Below are 21,616 nucleotides of genomic sequence, written 5' to 3'. Positions count from 1 at the left end.
AAATAGCTAAGCTGAAGCTTAACGCGAAACGTTCAACGAAAGCTGTACAGGTCACTGAGCTTATTGCTCTTTCATTTTTCCCACTCAGCCTTAGCTCAGCCGTTGTATTTTGGGGTGTTAGACGAGCAGCACATACAACCGATGGCCATTACTAAACGGAAAGTAAATACAAGGGAACGCAAATGTTTGTGTCATTGGTTTATTTCACTGCTTATAGCGCACCATACGATCAATGCTTTATTGGCTTTATCGTCGCTGAAATGCGCACTAATCACTTGTAAATTACGTACCACCACTTGGAACCCCGAGGACAAGATCGATACAAGTTGCAAGTGTATAGTTGTCAAAGTTTTGGAATCCATCTTGAGATTAAGGGCGAGGTCTTCCATCAATTGGACGAAGGAGCTTTGCTTTGCATCAATTATAATTAGTCTCCCGCCGACAGTTTGGCGCCGGCCGTTAACAAGTGTACGTACTCGCGCATAAGCCGCACAACTACATTCGCCACACTTGGTGAGAAGTATGTGCACACAACTACTATGACAGCGTTATAAGGTATTTCGCAGACTTCGCCAGTGTTTTCTTCAACATGGCACAACAGCTCCATAGTTTGTGCATCTACTGCCCTTCCGCTCCGCTTGTAAATTTCCAAGCCGGCTGCTGGGTCGTTGACCCGTTGTTGGCCGCACGCGATGTGTAGCCAACAATTTGAAGGGCGTCCATGGATCCATCCACGTTTACGCTATGCATAATAGGGCTGCGTGACAAAGCCAAACATTAAGCGCAGCCACCGACAGGTCACCGTCGTCTCGTGCAACATTTAGATGTCCCTTGAAACTCTCAGTGACAGTGTCAGGGCGATGTCACTCCAGTCGTCTAAACTCGTCTCCCAACAATCGGCCATGTTGTCACGCTTGCCGCGGAGAAACGTAAAGTCAACATACGATTGTGAGGTCAAGTATAATCCATCCAGGTCCGTACAACGGCTGAGAGCAACATACACAAGCTTTTGAGGATGAGCGTTGTTGTACTGTCTTTGCCAGAAGTAACCATGGAATGTAATTCGCTTCTCAGCCGTATCGTGCAGCTCTTATGACACCCCTAAACACCAAAAAGTCTCTAAAGGTGAGGACAAGGTTTCTTAAAGGGGTTTACATCGCAGACAGACAACCACAGGAAGAAACGAAATGGCAGAACAGAGCTCTAACAACTAAGGCATTTCATTGACCGATCAGTCGCTTATATACGGCAGCTGCTCATATAAACGAAACAGAATGGCAGGATAACGAAGGAAGAAATCAAAACAACTGATATCCCCGTCATCGCACAAAGTGAAGGCATGCGACTGGTTCTCTTACAGGGTGAGCTATTTCAGTTTTTTTTATAGAAAAATTGAGGGGTTGTTGACACACGAGCTACCGCACTTGGCAATCTCATCAGCTTCGGTATAATCTCTCTTCCTAGCTGCGTCGTGCATCTACGCAGCGCCACTGTACTGTCTAGCCTCGGAGCACAGTTACTGCATTTCTTAATGTGTTCGATCATTTTACTGGCCGAATTATTTCTAACATCTTTTGCGTGCTCCCTTAACCTCTCGTTTAGGCACCGCCCGGTTTCACCAATATAGCGCTTACCGCAGGTCAGCGGTATGGAGTATACGACGTTCTTCGAACATCCTACGAAGCGCTTTTGGTGGCGTTTTGAACAGGGTACGTGCAAGTCTTCCGCATTCATTCTCCTGCAGATTCTGGAGAGTTTTTCAGGCGCAGAAAAGGCCACCTTGACGCCGGCCCTGGCCCCAATTTTGTTAAGGTTGTGCGAAATCCCGCGAAGGTACGTACGGGATATACAACTGCCACCTTCTTTTGATCTGTTTGATCGGGCCGCCTGCTTACTGGGTCGTTGAGTAGGTCTTTCGGTAACTTACGTCAACAAGGATGGCTTGTAGCCTGCACTTGAGAGGCGCTGCACCTGACGCTTGAAGCTGCGTCCTGCTAAATGGGGACAGGGATTGTTCAGAGCGCTCGATAGGCACGATTTTACGATACCTCTTTTAACCAGCTTGGAGTGTGCCGAGCTGTAAGGGAGCAAATGTTTGCTGCCTCTGGGTTCGAAGGCCCAGCAAACACGTCTACTTGAAAAATGAAGTCCTAGATCTAAAAACCTGATGAAATCTTCTTCCGGTAATGCGTGCGTTAGCTCCAACGCTGCTAGCCAACCCGAAAACGTGTTTAAATGTTTGGTCACACATGCAGAAAACGATTCCTTGTCACACTCCACAAAAACAAGAAAGACATCAAAGAATATGAAAACTTGTAAAACGGTGGTGTCACGAAAGCGGGCATGCAGCATCTAGCTGTCACATGTTGACAAAAAGATATCACTTAGGCATGGTGCTAGGCACGAGCCAAAGCAGATTCCTTTCTTTTGAATTATTGTTACATCATTCCATGAGCATACGTCGACCTCAGGTACATTGTGAGTAGTTGAGTGAAGTTGTTCACCTATAATACACAATGATTTTGCAAGGCAATAGCACCATGCCTGTCAACACAATCGCGGACGCTCGTCAAAAGAGATTCGTGGGGAATGGAATAATACAGGTCCTTAATATCATCTGAAAATGCTGACAAATGCTTATGGCTATTGCTTTCTAGAAATTCAATTCGTCAGAATTCTTCACCGTGAACGAGTCGTCAATATTCAAAACCCTCAATTTTTCCTGTAGAAGCCTAGCTACTGAGTGTTGCCAGGTGGCCCGTTCCGAAACAATGTCACTAAACGGGCATGCATCCTTGTGAGTCTTCGCGCTGAAAAATATTTCCAAGGCCAATTTTTCTCCCGGGTTCGAACCCGACCGCGGCGGCCGCGTTTAGATGGAGGCGAAACGCATAGGCGCCCGTGTGCTGTGCGATGTCAGGGCACGTTAAAGATCCCCAGGTGGTCGAAATTATTCCGGAGCCCTCCACTACGGCACCTCTTTCTTACTTTCTTCTTTCAGTTCCTCCTTTATCCCTTTGCTTGCGGCGCGGTTCAGGTATCCGCCGAGATGCGAGGCAGATACTGCGCCCTTTACTTTCCCCAAAAACCAATTTTCAATTTTTCAATTTTTCTGCGTTGTCAACAAGGCTTAGTAACTTGTCTAATTTTAAGTCTTCAATAAGCGCCTTAGCTTTAGTCTTAACTTTCTGCAACGAAATTTTCTTAATTTTTGGAAATTTTCCGAAATAGTGTCTGAGGCCTTATGAATATAGATCGTTCTTTCCCCGACGCAGAAGTCCCCTTCCTTGTTTGCCGGTATAATGTTCAGGGCGTTATCATCCATGTGACGAATAGCGTTTTCAACAGGGAAGGCTCTTGTCCATGGATGACTTATGTCGTAGAAGTAGGTCCACGCCTTCGGAAACACACCTCTCAGCTTCATCCCCAGAACGTCGTGAAACCTGTCTCACCATCTCCACCAACTCAGCCGGAGATCTACGTGGTTCGGTGGCGAACTTTGGGCCGAAGCTGAGGACCTGCTGGACATCATTCGGAAGAGACACGTCTCCCAACGTGTGTACGCTGTTACCAGTCGTGGAGGTTGCTCTTGGGACACAACTCCGAAAAAAAAAAAGGATGCACTTTTTTTCCATAGGAATTCTGTAGTCCTGTCGATGACCACGCAAAACTGGCGCCACTACATCGGTGCACTGGATGGATGCGAGGACTCCTGCAATCGTAGCCACAGCAACTCCTTGTACAGCCGGCACAGTCTTTGGTGTTCAGAGCGCAGTATTTTGCAAACTCTGCGCCCGTGTCCGGGAGATAGTCTGCAGCCACTAAACAGTGCTATCACCTCAGCAGGAAGCACCTTCTTGCGGATACAAAAGCCAAGCCCCCTAGACTTACAGGCCACATGGGCAATAGCGGGAAGAAATAAGTTGCGATGGTTTCTAAGAATAGAGCAAAGGATTGCCTGCGGAACTAGAAATATAACTTGCGAGAACGTTTTTGTATGCTAGTTTTTTCATACTTATGGAGTTTACAGCGCAGACAGACAACTGCAGGAAGAAACGAAGTGGCAGAACAGAGTGCTGACTAACAACTCAAGCATTTTATTGACCGATCAGTAGCTTATATACGGCAGCTGCTCATATCAACAAAACAGAATGGCAGGATAACGAAGGAAGAAATCAAAACAGCTGATATCCCGTAATCGCACAAAGTGAAGGAATGCGACTGGTTCTCTCATAGAGCGCGAGTTATTCCAGTTCTTTTTTTTTATAGCAAAATTTACGGGTTGTAAACCCCTCAATTTTAATAAACCCCTCAAGGGCTGTAAACCCCTTTCAGTATGAACCAACTAGCCTTTAAAAACGTTCTCACGAGGTTTCTCCTTACCTTACACACATTTAGAGCTGAAAGGGTGCCATAAGTGTACCCCAACACGACTGAGAAGCAAGCCACATTGCCTGGCTACTTTTGGCTAGAGCGGTACATGTAAAAAAGGGTTAGATACGTGCCCCCTTGGGGCTTGCGAATTGCCACGGCTCTTGCTTGAACCAACGGAAACTGCGATCTATTAAGGTAAACTTTACGAGCTCTAGCGATGTTTATGATGGCCGTCAGCAGTTCCACATCAAACACTCATATCGGTTCGTCGGCCCGAGTGCAGCGCTTGTGTTGATTGCATTTGACCTTACACGAGGCTCCACCTCTAGCCACACTCGCACGGATCGCCCATCCGGATCGACCTCGATGTAGTACGCAACACGCCAGCGGTGCCATTAGTCAGGTAGTCGGGAACGTCAGTGTTTCCAGTCGTCATGTAAGGTCTACGGATTAACAATGCCAACACGTGCGGCAGAATATTCGTTTAGCCACCCGTCATGCGCTTGACACGTGTTTCGTTTCGTTCTTTGTCGTCGCAGGAACAACGGAGCATAAGTGTTTAGTCACAGCCCGCCACATGCGCTAGGAAAATGCGAAACGGCTCGCTATAGAGTTATGCGATGGGCCACCTCCCGTATGTCCTCGTTCTGTTCTGCGTCTGTTAGGCGCATTTATATAGGCCAAACAATGGTCTAGCGACGTCACATCTCATCTTTTCATCACTTCCGAAACTGCCGTAAAGCGCTTTATCTCCGCAATGATGTCGAAAGAAGTTAATGAATTTAGCTGTACCGTAATTTATTCAGAATACGCGGCCTTCATGCCAGGAAATATATATATATATATATATATATATATATATATATATATATATATATATATATATATATATATATATATATATATATATATATATATTGGTGCGTTTCGGCCGGAACGAATTCGATAACCTTGAGATCGCTGGAGACTGTACTTATCCTTGAGGGATTGATTACTTATTGATTACTGGCCTTTTGGGCTTCGCTCGTAGCCCCTTGAAACGGTAAAATCAGTAAGTATTCAGTCTATCGGCATAGATGGTATGTCGAATCGGTACTTCGTGCTGGACCGGCACTGCATGCGCAGCAGCTTCAACTCCGCCGCATCGAATGACAATAACTGCTCTGCCAACGCTGCAAAGGCATCTTCGAACCTTATCCATTGGGAGCGCAGTCTAGCCACACCAAAATGTGCGCGTGTGAGCTATACCCTGTTTTGGAACTCGGTTCTCTAGAATGAGTTCACGAAACAGTGCATGCGGTTTGAACGGAGATATTCGCTTGCGCTTTAGGATGTTCGTAATTGCACTCACTAGCCTGTCAATATACACGGCGCAGACCACAGGATCTTCGTTCACTATAGTTACGCGTGGTAAAACGAACGCATTTCCTCTGACCGCTATTTTTTATTGCGGGAGCGTGCCTTCAGTCGTAATGCGTTGCTGTAAAGAAGATGACGCAGGTTTGTTACAAGGGCGGAGATGAACATGTGCTTCGGCAGCTTCGCCACGTGCACGTGTTGCTGACTTGACTGACCTCGTACTGTTTTCGCCGCTGCTCCCACCGACCCTGTTCCTTTCAAAAATTGAGATCACTGCGGGACCCGCATTGGAGGAATGCTTAAGCATTGATGCCTCCTCGCCCCTCTTTGCCTAAATGAATCAAGTTCCATCATTTCCCATGTTGAGTTTTCAAACTTGGCGCCACGCTTCGTTTTCAAATTTGGCGCCACTGTTCGCTTTGTCCACACTTCCGGTTTTTGAAATTTGGCGCCACTTTTGCTCCGGCCCCGCGCACGTTTAGTACATTTTTGGCCCTAAATAATTACCTAATTAAACCACCTTAACCATTTTGCCACTTGCACATCCTCTTTCGATGCCCTATCCGATGACACCATTCTTTTTCCGATATACCAACAAATTCATCCGTCGTAGAACCGAGATTATCTAGTCCACGCCGAAATCGCCTACGTAGCCATACAATGATTACGCATTAATAAACCCCCATTACATTTGGTGGAGGTGCTGAGTGGAGCCTTGGAACTCCGCAGCCGTACTCTCCCGACGCCTGTGATGCCTGGCAACGTTCAACGTCAAGCCGTGCAAGTGCGCCAAGTTATCTCTGCCGACTCCTTTTGCCAACGGGACCTGGCCATCTTCCGCGGAACCGATGTGCAGGATGACCAAGATTGGCTAAAGTCTTACGAATGGGTGAGCCTCTACAACAATGGGACGATGCGACAAAACTAAACATTATTTTTAATCTCACCGGCGTGGCTAACCTGTGGTGTCGGAACCACGAGGTGGGCATCCGGACTTGGTATGCCGTCAAGACAAAACCTCTCCGAGGTGTTTGGTCGTCCGGCTGCCTAAACCCCGCGCCGAACAACGCTTGCGCGAACGGTTCACAAGCTCGTCGAAGATGTCCTTGACATATGTAAACGTGCAAACCTTATGTAAACCTCCAGACCTCCATCTCCACGACGTCAGTGCACATTAAAGATCCCGAGGTGATAGAAATTATTCCAGAGTCCTCCGCTACGCGTCACCTCTTTCTTCTTTCATTCCCACCTTCCATCCTTCCCTCAAAACGCTGATGGGGTGTCCACCGAGAAGTGAAACAGTTACTGCGCCATTTTCTTTCCTAAAAAAAAATACTACGGTGGCTCAGTAGCTATAGCGTGCTCGGCTACTGAGCCGAGGTAGGGTAGCCGAGGTACCCGGGTTAATAATAATAATAATTGGTTTTGGGGGAAACAAAATGCGCAGTATCTGTCTCTCATATATTGTTGGACACCTGAATCGCGCCGTAAGGGAAGGGATAAAGGAGGGAGTGAAAGAAGAAAGGAAGAGAGAGGTGCCGTAGTGGAGGGCTCCGGAATAATTTCGACCACCTGGGGATCTTTAACGTGCACTGACATCGTACAGCACACGGGCGCCTTAGCGTTTTGCCTCCATAAAAACCCAGCCGCCGCGGTCGGGTTCGAACCCGGGAACTCCGGATCAGTAGCCGAGCGCTCTAACCACTGAGCCACCGCGACGGGTACCCGGGTTCGCAAAAGGCGCATGTGTGCTGCACGACGTGAGTGCACTTTAAAGGTCCCCGGGTGGTCAAAATTATTACGGATCCCTCCACAATGGAACCTACTTCTTTCTTCTTGCAATCCCACCTTCCTCTTTTTTCTTAGCGCGGTTCAGGTGTCCACCGAGAAGTGATCGAGACAGTTACTACGCATTTCATTTAAAATTTCAAATTTGGCTCAGTGGTTAGGGCGCTCGGCTACTGATCCGGAGTTCCCGGGTTCGAACCCGACCGCGGCGGCTGCGTTTTTATGGAGGAAAAACGCTAAGGCGCCCGTGTTCTGTGCGATGTCAGTGCACGTTAAAGATCCCCAGGTGGTCGAGATTATTCCGGAGCCCTCCACAACGGCACCTATTCTTCCTTTCTTCTTTCACTCCCTCTCTTATCCCTTCCCTTACGGCGCGGTTCAGGTGACCAAAGATATGAGACAGATACTGCGCCACTTCCTTTCCCCAAAAACCAATTATTATTATTAATTGTTGAGGAACGGAAATGGCGTGGTATCTGTCTCACATCTCGGCCGACATCCGAACCGCGCCCCATTGGAAGAGATAAAGGAGGAACTGAAAGAAGGAAGGAAGAGAGAGGTGCCGTAGTGGAGGGCTCCGGAATAATTTCGACCACCTGGGGATCTTTAACGTGCACTGACATCGCACAGCACAGGGGCGCCTCAGCGTTTCGCCTCCATCGAAATTCGCCTTTCGTTACCTCAGAACCCATTTTTCAGGCCTGATGCGACGTGGCTCATTCAAATGCTGTTTGTATAAACGACAGGTCCTACACGTGCTCGTCAAATAGAGTTCTCATTGGGGTCCGCTCTTCGTCGGACGCCAACCCAAGTACCTTACCGTCGTCGCATACAGCCGTGTGATGGTCCATATTCAAGGCAATGGCGGCTTGCGTGGGACCCGGAAAGGTCGCTGCAGTTAGGAATTGCCTCGATTGTTTCTTCGTCGACCTGAGTAACCGCATAGCGTTCTAGGCTCTAACACGGTCATGTCCACATGCAATGTACGTGTACACTTGTAGAGTGTTCTGTCGCTCAACACGTCGAGTCACGCCTTTACGTCGCACGACGCACAACTCTGCACAAGTGCTTGGCGATCATGCGTCGCTTGACGTAGGTGTCGAGTGCACGGTTGAACTCCGCGTTTCTCAGAAGCGGTCACCATGTTGTCGACATCGAATGCTACGTTGACTGCCTGGCTAGTCTGCATATAGTCGCGTGAATGACAGGCGCGGCACAATTGACACATTCGCTTTTAGCGCCGGCAAATACATTGGTATTGCCGGGTAGCCGTAGCCATTGGAAATCGACAGATGAGGCACCTTGTTATGAACAGCACCCATACACGTAGCAGACAACATAAACGTTTTTGGCAGAGGCTGCTTAGCCGGTTCTTGTTAGATAAGTTGGGTAAGCTTGATATAGAAGACCCCTTTCTTACCAAAAAGTCCGATCAAGTGTGTGAATTCTTTGAATCGCATCGTGATGTTGGACGCGCCTTTTCGGTAGATGTTGTGGATTTATTTTATTCTGTTCCTCACGAAGCCTTGTTTACTGCTGTCAGAGATTGCATTGAAAGTAAAGACCCTATTTCCTTTCAAAATACTGCGGGTGTATCCATCGATGACTTTTTAACCCTTTTACAGTTTTATTTACAGTCTACCTTCGTAACTTTTGACGAGCAGTGTTTTCTGCAAAAAGCTGGCATATGTATAGGCTCCTGTGTTGCACCGGTTTTGTGTAATATTTTTCTTTCCCAAATGGATCAAGTTTTGAACCAGGTTTTACCAGCCAGCAAAGTTTTTAAAGTGTTCAGATATGTGGACGACTTTTTAATCATTCTTACCAAGGACGGAAGTTTAAACTTCGAAGAAAGTGTGCGTGATGTGTTATCCTTATTTAGACAAAATGGAAATGGCTTAAGTTTTACTTGTGAAGTTCCTGAAGGTAATGTTTTACAATTTTTAGATGTTAGTTTTGATTTTTGTGAGGAACAGGTTTGTTGGGCGTATGCTCCGCGCGCAAAAAAGGGGCTTCTTCCATATGATTCTGCTCACTCCAAGCTAATAAAAAGGGGGATTGCTACACTCTGCCTCGAATCCGCCATTAGAAAATCATGCTCTCACAAGATGCAACTAAGTTTCCAAAACCAATTGGCTAGGCTGTCTTCAGCCGGGTTCCCTGGTTCGCTCGTAACGGCGGTCGCAGAAAGCCTACTACAGAAAATAAAAAGAAAGGCTGTGAGAGCTGGCCAAGATGTCCCTCGAGAAGAGGTGGTGCGACCTGTGGTGGTGCCCTATGTGCACAAGTTATCCCACAATTGGAAAAAGGTTGCGAGCAGGCATGGTGTGCCGCTTGTCTTCTCAGCCCCAAAAAAGCTCGGAAGCCTTTGTTCTCGCATTGAAAGAGAACGAAATGATGAGAGAGGGTGTGGCACCAAACATGGGCGATCGTTCATGAAGTGCACCGAAGGTGTGGTCTATGAAATCCCCCTCTCGTGCGGCCGCTCCTATATAGGGCAAACTGGACGCTGCGTTAATGAGCGAATCAGGGAACATGAAAGAAATGTGGAGCAAAATAAGGAAGGGCCAAATTTGCCTAAGCATATAAGGTCTTGCCCGTCACGCTCTTGTGAGCCATGTTTTTCTGGTGTGCGAATTTTATCAAGAAGTAAAGACACAAAAGCCAGGGAATTAATCGAAGCATTCTTTATTGCTAAGAAAAGAAGCATGTGTGTCAGCGACACGTCCATATCGTTGTATAGGGCAGAGAACGATTTTTTCACGCGTTCGCTGTCATATCAGATTGGAACATGATAGTATTCCTTGCGTGTCAGCTGGTATATATATGTTTGTCGTGCCTCTGAATAAATCAGTTGTGAGTGGCGCTCCGTCCCGTTTATCTACCTTGTGGTCTGTCTGTTGTCGCGCCTGTAATCCAAAGATGTACCAACTTGCCCAGCAAGACGTTCTTTTAAACATAAACGTGTTCAGGCTGCATCTGGAAACACACTTATCGAGCTACATATATAGTGCCTTGGCTGTAGCTGTTTCTGGCAGCGCTTAAACCAAATGCGATCGCATACCGAACACGCATGACCAAATCGATTTTCCCGCACATCGCACGTCGCAGTGACCCAAGTAGGTAATACCTTGGTTCTGCGAGCTGGGGCGATGCATCCACGGCTGCGGCTGCTCGCTTCCGTCGACTGCGTTCCCGTTGCTGTTCCATCTGGTGAGCCCGTTGCTCCTCTTTCGTGCACGTTGAGAACCGGAATGGCTGCGTGGGAAGCCTCCCTCTTGCGTTTAAGTAATCTCGAGCACAGGCTGCTCCACTCAGGCAGCCAAGTGGAGTTGCTCGGTTTGACCGCGAAGCCTCTCAGCTTAGCGTTCTGCTTCACGTGAGGCTGGGTTCTGCCGTTGTTGACACTTTATAGCGCACGAGCTTTCTGAATCTCGGCTTCCGAAGATCCAGCGTTTGCCACAGTGAAGTGATGCACGCGGCAGTTGTTGTCGCCTCAAAAGCGATGACATTGATTGACTGAACAACTTTAATTTCCACCATAAAAGACGCTTGTCCCGGCCCCTGGCACGCTGGCCTGGGAGACGGGGTGTTGCGCGTCCGCGGTTAGAGGCTGGCTGGCAGTCCTTCACTGGTAGCGGCCTCTTCCGCCAGATGGACGGCGGTGCGCTGGAGCTTAGGGTCCGGGCCTCTTGGCAGGGTCTCACAGGCATCTCTATCAGTATTTTTGCCCGCCCCGGTAGAATTTGACTGTCGCGCAAAGAATATACTATATGCATTCTCCTTTTCTTTTTCGCGACACCCGCTCGTGGCACGTGTTCGTGTGGGAAAATGCGCAAGTCGTTAATAACGACTAACGACGGTTTAGGAAATAATACAATATTACTATTTCTTAATAATATACTGGTGTGCCACTCCTATAAACAACTGTTGCAGTTATGCGGTAGGACACGAAAATTTTATCGTTATGATGAATACTGTTTTTTTTGAGGAAAGGAAATGGCGCAGTAAATAATACTGTCTCACAACTCGGTGGACACCTGAACCGCGCCGTAAAGGAAGGTATAAACGAGGGAGCGAAAGAAGAAAAGAAGAAATAGGTTTGGCTTATGGGTGGTTTAACTTTCCAAAGCGACTCAGGCTATGAGGACGCCGTAGTAAAGAGCTTTGGAAATTTTGACCATCTGAGAACAAGATTGAAATCTTAATCAGGAAAGGCGTCAAAACAGCTCCGTGCACATCCACCCAGAACATATTCTGAACATGGGAATTTCAAACCACTAGACGAGCTCATTGAGGCTACCAGAGTAGCGCAAAAACGGCTCCTATGCAGCCATTCGGGGCTAAAAATAAGAGAAAAGCTAGGCCTAATTCCAACCTCGAGCGCAGCGCAAACACACGTAGAATATCCCAACAGACAAAGAATAAAATCAGAATCCCACACTCCCAAGGAACATGCATTCGGTACACCATAGGGGTAGACGAAAGGACAGAGCGAAAGCTCTACAGAAAATGTCGTTTAGCTCTGGTTAAACCTGGAGTGACGCGATAGCTACAGCTGGCCAAGTGGAACTCGCTCAGTCGAACTGCAAAGTCACACTTTCGCCGCTCCGTTTCACTGGGCGTTCCTTCTTCATCTTCGTCCCATTTGACACGGCGCATGCGCACAGCTGTTGCGGCTGTTGCGCGCCGCACCACGTGACCAACCCACGTGACCAGCCACGGTGGCCACGGCGCCGCCACGCTGAAGGCTCGTAATGCTAGCCTAATGTATCTATCGCTGCAAAAACTATGCAACAGACTGGACGTGGTTTACACGGACGTGGCGGAATACGAAGGCAGAACGGGTTTCGTAGCCCTAGCAACCAGGGAGGGCGGAGACCGAGTCTCATGCTGCAGCATCCGACAGAGGGACGCAACAGCGGCTGAGGTAGCCATTGCGCTGGCCCTAACTCAACAGAATATCGGCTAACCGCAGACACCGGCAGAGCTAATTAATCTAGTCCCAAACCACTAGCACTAAGCAGGTAGCATCTGGCGATCCAAAACCCGAGGTGATAACAGTGTAATGAAATTGCAGACATGGTCCACATGGTGTGGACATCCCCTAGCCACAACGAACCAGACAGGAATATAGAGTCCTGGGAGAAATAAGAAGAACTAAAAACAAGTCATCCATCTGGCCCTGGACACCGATGAATCCCAAGGGATCCCAGCCTGCTGAAAGGGGGAGGAAGATGACGGCGGTCAAGACTCAAGTCTTCATCGCCCTCCGATTCCTTGTCGGGTGCAAATAAAGTTATTTCATCCCCACCACCTGACGTTCTTTAACGTGCACCGACGTCGAACAGCACACGGGCGTCTTCTGCGTTTCGCCTCCATCGAAACGCGGCAGCCGCGGCCGTATTCAAGCTCGGTATTTCACGAAGAAGTTATCATTACGATGACAGACACGGATTGAGTAAAAATTATATATAGGTACTTTCGTACACTTCAATAGCGAGTTTGGGTGCTTTCGCAATTAACTGGCCCGGGGCCATATCCTGCTTTGACCAGTCATTCGAGCTTGGTTTTTTTTTCTTTGACCGGTCATTCAAGCTTTGTTTTTATTGCCTTGCTTCGCACATTGTCGTTATTTCAAGTTCGCGTGCCACCTGCTGACAGGATCGAGCGCTTAACTGTTGAAGGGCTACATGGTAGTTCCTTATGCTAAGACGCTCTGAAGTGTGGATGAAATCATATATACACGAGATGCCTATAATTAATGACCTCGTGTACAAGTGACATGGGGGAATCCTAGCACGATATGAATTCGCAAGAAATGTGACGTAAAGAATTTTAGAAATCATGGGACTTAAAGTTTCACTTTTCATTTCTTGCATGACAGTAAACTAATGAAGTCTTTGCTAATAACCTCTAGGACAACGTTAGATCCGTTCCGAGGAAAATATCTGCTCCCTTCCACGTGATTAACAATCACTTGATCTTCGCGCTGTTTTCTCTCTATTCTTTGTTCGCGAGGAGTTTTTTTTTACTTCATTACTGACAACCGGAATTTCTGCTCTTTCGGCGCCATTATCGCTACAATATCTGCAATATCTGCTATAGGTTCGCTAACTGTACTATTGAGCTCAAAACTCCCTTGGTGTGCCTTAACTCTGCCAATATTCTGCCCATCTACCCTACGCACTATTTCAGTTCCGTGCACACTCTGTGGTTGTCACACCTGTGCTCCCGGCTATACAAAAGCAGTGGATGCAGCTGTTAGGGATAAGACAGGGTGTCGCGTGCTCTTAGCAGACACCTGGCTTTTCCTTCTGCAGAGGGTTGTAACCCAGAACGGAGGGATCCAATCCTTGTATGCAATGAAACATCCTCAATAATAAAAAATAACTCTTAGGCAATCCTCGGCGTATCGTTTGACAGCGTTAGCACACAAACATATGTTATAGCCGAGGTGGTACACTTAGGTTCGTTATATCCGAGCTCAGCACACTAAAGTTCGTTACGTACGAGGTGGCATACTAAAGTTCGTTATATCCGAGGCATGAAGTGTACTAAGTTCGTTCGCAGCCTCGTGGGCAGCACCAGTGGCACCTGTAACTGGCTATACTGGCAGAAAGGCGGTCGCCAATTCCACTAGCTCTGACTCCTCTATAATACTAACACAAGAATGAACCAATCACTTCAAACTGGGACTGGCCCAGTGTAGATACGCACTCCCGGGAGTTGATGGCCCTGCGGCGCGCCCTGTAGAGCGTGTTGCGTAGCCTGTCGTAGCTGGGCACGTGTTGTGGGTGGGCGGCGGCAGCCTCCTCGCGGTAGATCTGCGCCAGGCTCTTGGAGACGTCGAGGCGCGCCTTGCGGCGCAGCTTGGACTTGACCAGTTCGAGAGCGTTGCGCTGCGCGTCGGCCTCGTGGTTGTGCACAGTGGGGCGGGCGCCCGCCACCAGGCAACCGCCCAGCGTCACCACGCGGCCCGGGCAGCGCTCGAGAGACGCCGACTTGTACCTGCACACGCGCACTCAGGCTCTTGCAAGCGGACAAAAATCGCACCGCAGACACGCATATTCCATCCCACAACATTTTGAATAATAATAATAATAATAATAATAATAATAATAATAATAATAATAATAATAATAATAATAATAATAATAATAATAATAATAATAATTGGTTTTTGGGGAAAGGAAATGACGTAGTATCTGTCTCATATATCGTTGGACGCCTGAACCGCGCTGTATGGGAAGGGATAAAGGAGGGAGTGAAAGAAGAAAGGATAATAGGTTCCGTAGTGGAGGGCTCCGGAATAATTTCGACCACCTGGGGATCTTTAACGTGCACTGACATCGCACAGCACACGGGCGCCTTAGCGTTTTTCCCCCCTAAAAACGCAGCCGCCGCGGTCGGGTTCGAACCCGGGAACTCCGGATCAGTGGTCGAGAGCCCTAACCACTGAGCCACCGCGGCGGGTACAACTTCTTGCAACTAACGAATTAGTTTTGACGCGTTCGAGGCGGTCACTTCCAGAAATGCGCTCTTAGCTCGCGAGAGCGCGAGGACAGCGCACTTGTGGAAGCTGTCGCCTCCATACCCAGCAATTCTGAAAATTGAAAATTGGTTTGGTGAAAGGAAATGGCGCACTATCTGTCTCATATCTCGGCGGACACCTAAAGCACGCCGTAAGGGAAGAGATAAAGGAGAGACTGAGAGAAGACGGGAAGAAAGCGCGCGGTGCCGTATAGTGGAGGGCTCCGGAATAATTTCGACCACTTGGGGGTCTTTAACGTGCACTGACATCGCCCAGCACACGGGCGCATTTGCGTTTCGCCTCCATCGAAACGCGGACGCCGCGGCCGGGTTCAAACCCGCGGGTACTCTGAATCAGTAGCCGAGCGCCCTAACCATTGAGCCACCGCAGCGGGGTACAGCAGTTCTGGACAAAAGCATTTTGAAGCGAAAAGCTGTACTACGCTAGTCAACACCGCGCTTCGCGCGAGCCGGCGTATGTCGGAACACGAGTGACGTCACGCATGGCGCAGGTGGCCGCCGCCGACTCCGTCGCCTGTTTCCATCCGTTTGTTTCTCTCTCTCTCTCGCTCCCTAGTCACAACTGCGCATGCGCCACTAGTAGCACCGAGCCACAGGTGTTCCGCCGCTGCGCAGTGCCGCGCCTTTCCTCAAAATGCAACTCAATTTTCAGTTTTCTCTTTTCTTTTTTCCTCCCTCCTTTATGACGCGGTTCGGGTGTCCACTGTGATATGTGATACGGTTACTTTGCCATTTCCTTTCCTCAAAAACCAAACAAGTGATCCGACGGCGTTCATAGAGTTCATTGGCGCTGACAACTTTGCAAAGACCGTTAAGATCCCCAGGTGGTCGAAATTATTCCGGAGGGGGAGCCCTCCACTACGGCACCTCTTTCTTCATTTCTTCTTTCACTTTCTCCTTTATCCCTTCCCTTACGGCGCGGTTCAGGTGTCCGCCGATGAGACAGATACTGCACCATTTCCTTTCCCCAAAACCAATTTTCATCAATCACCGCGCCTCGGGGCAGCTGCGGCGCGCGGAGCCGGCGGCATTCGCTCGCCTTCGCTACTGCGTTGAACAAAGCCGACTACGTGGTCAGCGTACGCTTGGTAGCATACGCAATCATGGAGTGGGGTCCGGCGGTTTTGATCTCTGTCAGACGCGATTATGCGGGAAAAATATATTTATCTCTCCTATAAAAACCCCACAAGCTAGCCTCCAACCAGACTAAGAAACGTATGTTATATGGAACGAGAAACCGTATAACACCACCCGCAGCGGTGTAAGAAGAACGGCTGTGTTACAATTTTAAGACGAGAATTGGTTTGCTTGGCAGTTTATGGGGTTTAACGTCCCAAAGCGGCTCAGGTTATTAGGGACGCTATAGTGGAGGGCTTCGGAAATTTTGACCACCTGGTTTAACGTGCACCAACGTCGCACAGCACACGGGCCTCTAGAATTTAGCCTTCATGGAAACTTCGACCGCCGCGGCCGGGATCGAACCGGCGTCTTTGATTTTTGAGGCATAAGTCTTTCTTGGCTCATGAGTGGTGTGGACGGAAGTTGTCCGCACGAACTGTCAATCGTAAGTTGTATGGTAAATAAAACAAATGTAAAAGTTGATAAGCAACAGTTCATACGCAACATATATGTAATGGAATAACAAACCAGAAATGAAAAAAAAACACAAAAGACAAATTTTTTAAAAAGAAATTAAAATTAAAAATAAAATAAAAATAATACTAAAAAAATTAAGAGAATGAAAATGGAATGAGATGTTTAGCATACGCCCCTACGTATTTCCGTGCAAGTTTTACAATATCTTCCATCTACTTGAGAATTCTCAAGAATTTCCCGAAAGACGTGGAACTGGTCTGAGTACCGGCTCCCTCCTCAAACCCGCGTAACGATGCAGGCCAACGATAAAGCTCGAGGATCTGTTGGCTGAGCTGCGGATGCCAATTCATGCGTCGGAATGACAAGAGACGGCCTTAATACCTATCGCGAGATCATTCAGCGTTACAGGCTAAAAAGGTTAATCTTCCCACTTTCGCACACTTCCGCATAAAAACCTAACCAAATAACAGGAGGGAGACAACCCCAAACTAAAACTCTCCCTAACCCCGCCGTTCTTAGCCATGTGTACCCGGATAGATTTAAACCGGAGTGCAGCAGATGCGGCGGCAAAGCCACCGTGGAACACATCCTCCTGGACTGTCCGACAGATCCCCCTTCAATATCGCTTCAGAGGCTCGCGCACGCGGGCCCGTGGGAGACATTGCTGCTCAGCTCCGACCTGGAAACCCAAGTACAGGTCGCGACAACAGCCCAAGAGGTCGCCGCCAGTCTCCACTGACATGCCACCTGTAGCAAGATCAACTAACCTACTTGCAACCCAAGCCGGTAGTAAACGTGTTCCAATTCAATTGCGCTAAGTTGGAACGCTATCGAGAGAGAGAGAGAGACGTTTAATGGATAGAATGTTTGGGTGGGCCTTCATCAGGAGCCCATTGGCTTTTGCCGCCGCTCTTGTCCGGTTCACCAGCGAAAGCTGGTACTCCGAATGTGAGCTGGACAGCTAGCACCGCCTCCCAGTCCTCAGTTGTTGGCTTATTGAATCTTAATTGGCATAGCTGGCGAGTCCGGACCGCCACCTTGCTGAGTGCGTCCAACGTGCGTGCCACGTACGGATGCCATTCTTATTGATTTATTTGTGCACACTGCTGCGTCGATGAGGTCATTGCGTACAGTAGGGCAGAGGAGAAATGAAATAAGAATTTCAAGCACAACAAGAGTGCTAACATAAATCACAGAATATTAACAAGACACAATGGCTTATACAAAAATTTACATATGGTCAAAAAACGGATGTCTCCAGGCAGCGAATTCCAATGATCAGTGACGGAAAAAGATTATTTGTTAATTATCAGGAAATGAAAGGCGCGGTAACTGCAGGCCTCACTTCTCGGTGGACACTTCAACCGCGTCAGTGAGCGAAGGGAGGAAGGCGCCCGGGAGTGAAGGAGGAGGGACTGTCATGATGACACGGTCGAAACATTCCGCGAAGTAAAATCGGTAGTGAGAAAAGTGAAATCGAACCCGACCGCGGCGGCTGCGTTTTTATGGAGGAAAAACGCTAAGGCGCCCGTGTGCTGTGCGATGTCAGTGCACGTTAAAGATCCCCAGGTGGTCGAAATTATTCCGGAGCCCTCCACTACGGACCTATTTGTTCCTCTCTTCTTTCACTCCCTCCCTTATCCCTTCCCTTACGGCGCGGTTCAGGTGTCCAACGATATATGAGACAGATACTGCGCCATTTCCTTTCCACCAAAAACCAATCATTATTATCATTAAAAGTGAAAACGCAGTACGCTGCTAGCGGGCGACTGCAGTGAAAGCAGGGGAGAGCTGTTATACTAAAATTTACAGAACGAAGTAGTTTACGAATAACGAACACTTCGGAAAACGGGAGGACAAGAGATTAGAAATCAGAGGCGCCACTATAGAGTCAGCAGTAGCAAGTGCGGTACACACCCACCTATATGTTGACGCGTCAGCCAGAAATTCAATAGAATTCATAATCTACGCCCATATTCCAGCATTGTGCAGGATGTGGAGGTGCTAGGCTATAGGTCAGGTGTAGAGACCATCGGATGGTGAGGTCTCAAGGTTTGAATAGGGAACGGGATAGTCAGTAAGGAAGCACGTAAACAAGTTAGGGTTAAGAGGGAAAGTATAGAGGGGTTCTTCATCTCGCTCGGCAACACATCTGCCGATTTAACCGAAGACGACGGCCTTAGCGTGAAGGCAATGAATGACAACTTTGCCATTATAATTACGGAGTACGACATAGAAGTAGGGGACACGGTAGCGAAGCATGCAGCAGGGTGGTAGCAAATTCCCTCGGAGAAAAGAGACCTGATTAAGGGACGCGAGAGATTATCTCGAACTCCATCGATGATATGGAGCTAGAACTGTCGAAGGTAACCAATAAGCGCAAGGCAAGCGACGTAAGGGAGTATATCGCATGAAGACGGCCAAGCAAGGTCTAAAAAATGGAGGAGACCTAAAGGCGGTAAAGAAAAACTACAGGCATGGGCAAGGATCAGTGTGGATAGTTTATCGGGGAATTCTACACTGAATTTTATAGTAGTCGAAATAATCATGTCGGTAATTACATAGGCAATGGTGTCGAGGAAGTGAATATCCCGCGGGTAACGAAGGCGGGAGTAAACCGTATACCATTTCAGACACGTACTATATGTTCTACTTTCAGGGGAAAAAAAATAAAAAAATTGTGGGTGTATATTCGAACCGCCTAATTCCAAAAACAACATGAATGGCTCAGAAACGGAAATTCAGCTACAGTGCCATTTCGTAAAGCTCTCCACCGCGTCACAGAAGGAAGTGACAACACCAGACAGCCCTTCCTTGGTCAATCCCCCAATGTGGGCATGTGCCATGTTTTAAGAGGAAGAAGACAGGCCTTTCAAGGCGCGCCACAGAAATTGGCAACGTCAATCTTTAATTCTTGTTCTGGAAAAGGAATCCTTTTTTCTAGGCACGAAATCGCCCTGTCATTCTGTCCAGAAGGCAATTTGAATGTAACCGCGGCGTTAAACTGATTTCGTGAAAACAGCCATATATCCGATTCGAAAAAATAAAATTGAGAAGTCGTGTGCACAATCTTAGACGCTGTGCCATAAAGGGATAAGCGACGCAGGGTGAGCGGGCCAAATGGAAGAGGAGGATCAAGTGCAGATATGTTGAAGGATACATTGTGACTGACTGACTGATGTTGCTGGTAGGAAAAGGAAAGAGCCCGGGCCTGCGCCAGAAAAGCCTGACACCTATAAACAGCACTGCACGCAATGCCTCATGACCTCGGGCCTAAAGCATAGAAAAATGCTGATATCATCTTAATCGATGAGAAAGGGGATGCTAAAGACTTGAAAATTTAGAGACCGATTAGCTTACTACTTATAGTAACCCGTAGAGTCGCATGCGCACGCCCGACAGGTCCTAACTGCTCCTCCGTGACCAGTGCATGCGCCTGACAGCGATAGTAGCAGGAGCGGCATGCAAACAGCGAATAACATTTAAGAATGAGCTTATGCCGAGCCGAATCGGAACCACCTAGGCCGAACCGGCAGGAGCACCCGATTTGAAAGGCACGCTTTTGCCAACGCCTTCTGTAATTGGCTATTGCCATGAAGACCGCAACAAGCCCAAGTACGCGCGGCCATAAGTTCTCGGTATAGGCTCTCTACTGCTTATTAGCCTTCGCGAATAGTGGGGAAAAAAATTTTTTCTAACCTCAACAGACTGCCTGATTAGGAAATGAGTCTGCAGTTGCGCGATTCCATTGATGAAACAACCCGGTGCAATTAAAACGCCTCGTCTTTTTTCCCACTCAGTTACACACAAAACACCCTGTACCGCGAGAATCAATAAAAGTCTTATACACGACATCTATAGTGGGCCACGTAACAGCAATTAAGGTATTTCTTTAACATTGCCAATCGGACATACTTTCGAGGTTTGTCATGCAAACTTAAGCATCACTCGTTCGTTGCCAATCATTCGATCGACATGAAATAAACAGCACGTTCGTTCAGACCCCCACTGTACAAAAGTTGAACTGGCATCAACCACGATGCCAGACAAACCGTAGAGTTTCTTAATATTTAGAAACTCTACGAGACAAACCCAATGGCGAGCAGAGCAGAGTTCAGTCGCCGCAAACTTGAGCGGCGAATCGCGCAGCCCGCAACGCAACAGCGTCGCCCATGCATGCTACGGTTTCTCCGCATCAATGCTCACAGCAACTTTGTTTTTCGATATTTGTTCTTCTGGCGTGTCGCCCAATATTGATTCACGCCGCGAATACATATCGTACGTCGCGCGGCAGGCAGGCAACACTGCGTCAGAGCCGTTCGACCATCCGCGCAGCAACCATGAACCGAAACTCGGCACAAATCACTCGCCTGTCGCAGACCCAGTAGACCCTGTCGCCTCTGCGCTTGTTCTGCAAGTAGCGGTAGCCGTCCAGCAACATCACGATCATCCCTTTGCTAGTCTCCGAGAAGGACGGCCGCCCCGTCGGCAGGTCCATGGTGGCCGATTCGACGAACGCGCCGAAAACGCTAGCTCGGCGTCTCAGCAGACAGCGCGCACGCACCTCGGCTACCGGCCTCCCCTCCTCTAACGGCGCCGTTGGATGCGACCGGTCGGTTTATCGACAGCTAGCGTCGATAAAAAGCAGCGGCCCGGTCGATAAGGTGGCGCGTTCAGGGAGTCTATGGCATGCGGTCGTCTGCTTGGTAGCTCTTTTCGTCGACGTTTGCAGGCCGGGCAGGAGCTCCGACAGGCATTAATAATTGAAAAAAAAAAAAAAGATTCCGGAGGCCCGCATCCCCGACATATTCGTGCTGACTCCAAAGCGCTGATAATTGTAAGTTGCTAGAAGAGGCTGAATGAACAGCTGCTATTATCGTGGATTTTGAGCTTAAAAAAATTGGAGGACGCTTAAGCTTCGTGTTTAAAAGTGAGACGCGACAGC

General features: G+C 48.3%; 1 protein-coding gene across 1 annotated transcript in view; it reads right to left on the bottom strand.

Moving 5' to 3' along the window:
- Positions 1-21,184, bottom strand: part of fbp (fructose-1,6-bisphosphatase) — a 35,462-nt gene extending 14,278 nt beyond the window's left edge. Inside the window, exons 1-2 of the mRNA XM_077658390.1 lie at positions 21,042-21,184; positions 14,242-14,532 (exon numbers count right to left, since the gene is read on the bottom strand). Of these exons, the coding sequence (XP_077514516.1) occupies positions 14,242-14,532; positions 21,042-21,169 (419 nt within the window). The 5' untranslated portion in view covers positions 21,170-21,184. The remainder of the gene's footprint in view (positions 1-14,241; positions 14,533-21,041) is intronic.
- Between the last annotated feature and the right edge of the window lie 432 nt (positions 21,185-21,616).

The sequence above is a fragment of the Amblyomma americanum genome, chromosome 3 (genome assembly GCF_052857255.1).
Source record: "Amblyomma americanum isolate KBUSLIRL-KWMA chromosome 3, ASM5285725v1, whole genome shotgun sequence".
Lineage (NCBI taxonomy): Eukaryota > Metazoa > Arthropoda > Arachnida > Ixodida > Ixodidae > Amblyomma > Amblyomma americanum.
This window is presented reverse-complemented; position numbering and strand designations above follow the sequence as displayed.